This window comes from Vicia villosa, linkage group LG1 (genome assembly GCF_029867415.1).
Source record: "Vicia villosa cultivar HV-30 ecotype Madison, WI linkage group LG1, Vvil1.0, whole genome shotgun sequence".
Taxonomy (NCBI): domain Eukaryota; kingdom Viridiplantae; phylum Streptophyta; class Magnoliopsida; order Fabales; family Fabaceae; genus Vicia; species Vicia villosa.
This window is the reverse complement of record NC_081180.1, coordinates 82,225,308-82,232,211: the sequence shown is the minus strand read 5'-3', so window position 1 is coordinate 82,232,211 and position 6,904 is coordinate 82,225,308. Positions and strand designations below refer to the sequence as shown.

At 35.2% G+C, this 6,904-nt stretch overlaps 1 protein-coding gene across 1 annotated transcript; it reads left to right on the top strand.

Moving 5' to 3' along the window:
* Window positions 1-5,975: 5,975 nt before the first annotated feature.
* Window positions 5,976-6,677, top strand: LOC131647592 (uncharacterized). Its single transcript, XM_058917472.1, has 2 exons — window positions 5,976-6,426; window positions 6,511-6,677. Exons 1-2 carry the CDS (start codon window positions 5,976-5,978, stop codon window positions 6,675-6,677), a joined length of 618 nt encoding a protein of 205 aa, XP_058773455.1.
* The last annotated feature ends 227 nt before the right edge of the window (window positions 6,678-6,904 follow it).

Sequence of the window (6,904 nt, the reverse complement as noted above, 5' to 3'; positions counted from 1 at the left end):
AACTAAATTGAGAATATAATTATTTTAATCTTTGAATGTTGGATGAATTATCAATTTTTTAAACATCCATACCACTCACTTAAAATTCTGTGATCTTTTTTTATACTTTTACCACTTAACTAAATTTTCCAAACATCCATACCACTCACTTAAAATTCTAAATTGGGTCCCACTTGTCTCACAGTTATTTTAAGCTATGGTGGTTTTCTTTGGCAACGGTGGTTTAGAAATTTAGTCCAATTTATTTTAAATAATAATATTTTCTGACACATGGTGGCTTTCTAACACAATGCTACCACCGATGTGTATGCTCTAAGTGCTCATCTTCCCGTCGTTTTCCATTTTGTCTTCGCTTTCTTTTGCCTAATTTTTATAAATATGAATTGTCTTTGTTTTCTACTATATAGACTATTAACAAAACGATGTCTCCCAAAACCCAGACAATCAAGTCCTCTGATCCCTTGGAGAATATAGGCGCAAGTACAGATCCAAATCGCAAAATGATCCACACAAATCCATGTTTCGATTATCAAAACCAGATTCCCGAAACAACCAAAAACAATAATCAGATTCAACAGTCCATTATAAAACCATCAAACATACCAAACATCAATATCACCATAAACCATATTGAACAAGAAATCCAAAAGAACCAGAATCAAATTGCTAAAAAATACTGAAATTCTACTAAAAGTCCCAAAACTTATGAATTCATCGTCGATGAAGAAGGAGAAATTCAAGACATTCAACGTGAAGCATCTCAATGCATATTTGGAAAAATCATTACACAAAAACTTATTCACAGATCCCCAATTCAAAATGCCCTATTCAACATTTGGTGTAACCCGCCAAATCTATTTTTTTTGAATTGGAACCGATAGTGTATAAAATCATTATGGAAAATCCTTAGGATGGAATGGAATCAAACCAAATGAAAAGGATGGATTTTACAAAGGCTCCCATTTCGATTCAATTATGGGGCCTTCCTATCAATGGAAAAACTCTACAAATGGGTCAAAATATTGAAGAAAACTAGGAGAGTTTTGTGAAAATGTTGTCTATGTAATGCTTGATAGATCCACAATTTCCAAAGCTTAAGTCAATCTAAGTGTGGATAAGGCCATAAAACCAGGCATGCACATAGGAAACACCTCTAAAGGGATAACCAGGATTGACTCCAAGTATGAAAAATTACCCATGTTCTATAGCTTATGTGGCATCACGGGGCACAACGAAGAACATTGTAAAAAAAACCCAAAAATCTAAGTTATGGCATCACAACAATCAACCCTCTTGAGTCTTGGTTGAAAACTTCTCAAACCAACGGGAAGTTAATACAAAATCTACAAAAAAGAATTCAGCAGAAACCCCACAAAAAAACCTAGTGTAACATCTCAATAATTTTATATATAATACATTTATTTTTTAGTAAGTTTTATTATTTATTCAACAATTTGTCTTGGGTATAAAGTGACATTCTAATTATATATAAACATAACATGAGGTCTGGCGAAAAACTTTCACTGTTCACCGTCACCTTGCTTACAACATAGGTTTTCTCCACCGTCATGGCATCATCTTCTCAGATGGTCGAAAAATCTTTTTCAATCCCTTGGTCATGTCTACCACCGCCCGATTATTCATCGAATCTTAAACCAAACTCTCCTAAACCACATAAATCCTTCACCGCAGCTGTCAACAATGTTTGCTACATCCCGTCGAGTTAATTGCCAAAACCTTGTGTTAAAGGTGACAGATTATCTATTTCAATTCCGGAAGATGAATATCTAGTAGGACTAGAGGCATGCAAGAACAATCTTCACGCAAGAGTCATTTGGCCCAAAGGTTCTACTCCCCTCAATGTTTCTTCCTTGCGTGACAAGTTAAAAATATTATGGAAAGGTGTCATACCCCAAAATTTGTCCATCTCATTTCTCTTTTCAAGCTCAAAACTCAAAGACACATCCTCCTAGACAAGGACTCAATGAACTAGGGTTTTGATTTCTCTGAAGAAAATCAATGAATCAAAGTCTCCAATGGATTTCATATGGCCTATAATGTTTCAAACTATCTCTATGGCAAAGAACAAACTTCAGTTTCAAGGATTGCCCAGTCAATTATTCAGAAAGTCAACAGTCGACTAGTTTGACCTAAAAGTCAACTGTGGTCAAAGTACAGTCAAAATTCCTGATTTTTTGTCAACATCCTCATTTTGAAGTATCATTCACCATTTGATCAAGGAATGATCATGATTCATCAAGAAGAGTTCAGAAATCAACAAAACCTAAAGTTTCTAAATTAGGGTTTGTAAGGAGAAAGTCAACCCAACTTTGACCAGCCATAACTTTTACATGGAACATCAGAAATTCTCCATCTAAAGCTCATTTTGAAGGAAATTAAATTCTCTACAACTTTTATGTTGGTCTCGAGGTCAATAGATGCTTCCGCCTAAGAGATATAAATCAAAGCATTACAGGTCCTTCTAGAAGCTCGCAAAAAGTTGTTTTTTGTCAGGAGCTATATCATCAAGATAAAATCTCCAAATGCAAAATATGTTCCAAGGTGGCTTGTAGAGGACATCTTGAGATTTCCAAAAAGTCCTAGAACACCTTCATATGATGAATATTGAATGAGTTAGGGTTTGCACAAGTTGGGCGATTTTGAGAAAATGCACAAAAGGCAAAGTGGAGAATTTTGGATATTTGGACTAATGGGACTAAGTTTTGGATTCTAATCACACATATGATCCATAAAAGGGCCTATAAAGTCATCCTTATATTTTTGGCATTTTTATTTCTATTTATTTGAATTTTATTCATTTAAATAGTAAATAAATCAAGTAAAATACAAAAAATATTGAATTAAATCATGGGGCCTTATTTTGGATCATATAAAAGCCCAAGAAACACCTAGAGACCATTGAATTTTCGTTGGTGAAAGATTGGGATTTTTATTCTATTTATTTTTGATTTTTTATTCAATTTAAATCAAAGAAAAATAAGATAAACTCACATTGATGAATGATTTGATTTTCTCAATCACAAGATCATCCTTGGGGCTCAAGCAAATCAAATATACTTGATTGAGAGAAGATTGAAGCAAATATGGCAATATTTCATGTAATTTCCAATCAAATTTTTATCAATCTCTTCTCTCACCAATCCTTGATTCTTTCCAATTCTATTGTCCTAAATCTCTTCATCTATATAAACACAATAATCACAAACGAAAAGAGAGGTTTTTTTCAGCCAAGGGAATAGGGTTTGAAGTCCAAAAATTCCAAGCAAAGGTTGCACCATCGACTTCCTATTTGCAGCCACTCTCAAGCGATTCCAAGCATCCATTCTTGTTCCCCAGGTATCAAAGGGTAAGAACACACTCATAACTCAAGCTCATGTCCCCTAAAACGTGCGTTCCAGATTTGACATATGCATGCATATCTTGTAAAATTCGTATTGCTTGTATCCTTGCGTTTTAATGTGATTTGTTCATGTATGTGAGTTTCTGGAAGAATTCAGGAGAGGTTTGGATCACTGGTTGCAAGCTTTAACGTGAGGAACAATATATGCCATTGTTAGGGCATAAATGTTCTTGCCTTTCATACTTACATTTGCGGGTGTTTTTAAGCCAAACGAACCTCACCATTGAACTCAGGGGGAGATTTTACATGTATCTGGGCCATTCTTGTTCTTGTTAATGTTGCCTTTTGCAGGTTTTAGCTTTCCAAGGACTTTCCGCAGCAAAATCCGTAGCAGAGTCCGTAAGCAATTCCGCAGGAAAGAAGGAAGAGAACGATGAATAGTACCTAAGGCTGGTTGACTCGTATGCGTGGCAATTTCAAGCATTATTATTCGCTGGTCAAAAGTCTCATCTCTCCCTCCAATTTTGATTGGCTGGTCACGAAGCAAGTGGGTCCAGGGTTGACTCACGTTTGAATTCTCCCAATGGCATTTAATTATATATTTAACGTTTTTTGTTTGTTTCAATAGCAGCGAATGGATTTAGATCAAGTGGCAAGGTGTTTGGCATGTTACTAGGGGAACCTGGGTTCGATACCTAAGTGTTGCCCATTATTTCGTTTGATTTTTTTTATTTGTTGTTATACTTATTTCCCAGGATCCAGCGCCTCCAGTCCGTGTAGGCCCATGATACACCTTCACATCCAGCCACCAGATCTCCACTATGACCAGATCTGAACGCTCCAAGATGCGTGTCTACCAAGGACTTCCAATGACCACTCACACTAAATCCCATACCCTCACTGGTTCTTTCTTTTTCTTAATTTTGTTTTTTCCTTTTCTTTTTCTTTTTTTCTTTAGCTTTTTTTCTTTTTGTGCTTAGTTGTTTTACTAACAACCATCATTAGAATTTTATTAGGATTACTAATTAGGATTAGAAATAACAATAATAATTAGGTATAGTTTTTAGGATTAATATTTTTAATTAGTAAATGTTAATTTAGAAATTAGTTCATTTAATATTAGTTTCTATTTAATTAATAAAAATAGTTAACTTTAAATTAGAAATTAGGTTTTAATTAATTAGGCTTATTAATAAAATTAGGTTTTATTTAACAATTAAATAATTAATTAGGTTTAATAATTTAATTTAATTTTAGGTTCATAATTAGATTTCACCATGACCTCAAAAACCATAGATAACCCTAGAAGCCTTAAGGTAGGTGTTGTCTATTAACGGTAGCCTTAAGGTTGTTGCCCATGAATTATGGTTGGTGTTCTCCTCCATTTTTTTTAGGCTAGCATTTTTAGGCTTATACTTTTACACCTATTTTTAAACTCTAATTTCAATGCGCGGATGCTCTTCTCATCTCATATTCCCTTGATGGTCGCATGTGCCTTTATTTTAATTTTGCCTTATTATTATCTTGAATTTTATTATTCACATTACTATTGCTTGCTATTATTATGTATCTGCCCCAAAGCCTTGTAAAAAGTTTTCTACTTTTTCTGCCTTTAATTTCTGTTACCCTCAGGGTTTTATTGTAATAGCTTAGGTTTATTTTCTGCCCTTTAAATTTCCGCATACAGGTGTTTATTGTAATAGCGTAGGAATTATAATTGTTATTTAACTGCGTGGTTAGTAATCTTAGGGAGTGCAAGCCTTGAACTGAATTAGCATCACTAATTACAAGATAAATAATTGAATTTAATCACTTGATTGTGCACCCACACACCTTTAGGGTAATCTCTCTGTTGCCTTTGTTGCCTGTTGCCTTATGATCCTGTTGCCTTAAATAATAGCCAAGTCCCTCGATTCCGAGGATACCTAAAGCAAAGGTTGCCTTTAAAGTTATTGAAATCATCATATGAGATCTAGTCCCTCGAAGTTGCCTCGGTAAAACATGATGATTGTCCCAATTGCTAAGGTATCCTCGCCTGTTGCCTGAAAATGACTATTATATCCTTCCCTTAGACTACCTACCCTCTTTATGGTAGGGACAGTCTTGTGGCGAATGATAACTCCGATGACCCGCACATCCAATTGAAAGACTTCCTGCCCTCTCATGGTATGGATAAACCCTTTCGCCCGAAAGACTTAAAGAACATGAAAGACAAACTTAGGGTAGGTAACTTTTAATTGCTTGCTCAATTCAAATTCAAATTCAAAACTCTTTTCCCATTCTTTTTTCAAATCAAATTCAAAAAGGCTACGCTTATTTACAAGCTAAAGTCCTTAAACGAAATTCCTTTTCCATACTTCAAACATTTTTGAAAACAAAGTGAGCTAAGCAATTAAGAGCCCATGGAAAACCATGGATACAAAGGGTGCCTTACACATTCCCTTTGTATAAATTACCCCCGAACTCAAATTTCTTTTTTAAAGGTTTTTTCTGTTCTTTTAGCCTTTCTATAATTGGATAAAATAAAATTCGGTGGCGACTTTTGCTTACCGCGACATTTCTTTAAAGTCAGTTCTCCCACCGTATTACAAAAGGGTTAGGTCGTTGGGGAATCATGTCTTTGGGAAAAGGGTTCTATGAATTTACTTTCTCATTGATAGAAGACGTTAAAAGAGTTCGATCAGTTGCTTCGTGGAACCTAAATCCTGGTCTTCTCAAGCTTTTCGCCTGGACCAAAGATTTCAACCCTAGCACGCAACAACAATCTTCAGCTCAGGTGTGGGTTAGATTCTACGCATTATCTCAAGAGTATTGGCACCCAAAAATTCTTTTTGCTATTGCAAGAAGTATAGGCTCACCAATCTGCACAGATGCTGTGACTAACAAGGCAATGATTGATAGAACATTTGGCCATTTTGTTAGGGTATTGGTCGACCTTGATCTCTCTCAGGAATTGCGATACAAAGTGCTAGTAGAAAGGAAGGGTTTTGCCTTCTTTGTGGATCTAGATTATGAAAACATGCCTGATTTTTGTAATTCCGACAAAATTGTTGGTCACCGTGTTGGTGCGTGTCGACGAAGAAATCCATATGAAAATTAAACTAAAAAGGATGTGGAAAAGAAAAATGATATAAGAGAATATTTGAAAGGAACTGAGAAGGGAAAAGATGCTTGGAAAGAGAAAAATCGAGTAGTTGTAGAATTAGATGAATCTCCTTCCAGTAGTAAGAATCATGTTGGAGGTGATGATGCTCACGCCGCTCATACTCTGGAGAATGGTTTAGCTGTGAATGAGCAATCTAATGCAAATTCATAGGACACTAAATCTTTAGAAAATAAGGGAGAAAAAAAATACTATGTTGAACGTTGAGGACACCAACTCAACTGAGGATGTTGAAGTTATTGATACACATTCTAAGCAACCACTTGAATTTCTCAACAAGGACTATGATGATGCAAGTTTAGTTGCTTCTGAATTTGTAGATGCAACTTAGTGGAACGATCAAAATAAGGCTAATTTCGGCCATGAGATTGCTACACCAA

Bases quoted from the DNA above. Each gene is read 5' to 3' on its own strand.
- LOC131647592 (XM_058917472.1), top strand. From the start codon at position 5,976: ATGTCTTTGGGAAAAGGGTTCTATGAATTTACTTTCTCATTGATAGAA. The intron at 6,427-6,510 runs GTGCGTGTCGAC...AATATTTGAAAG, and splicing joins AATTGTTGGTCACCGTGTTG to GAACTGAGAAGGGAAAAGAT.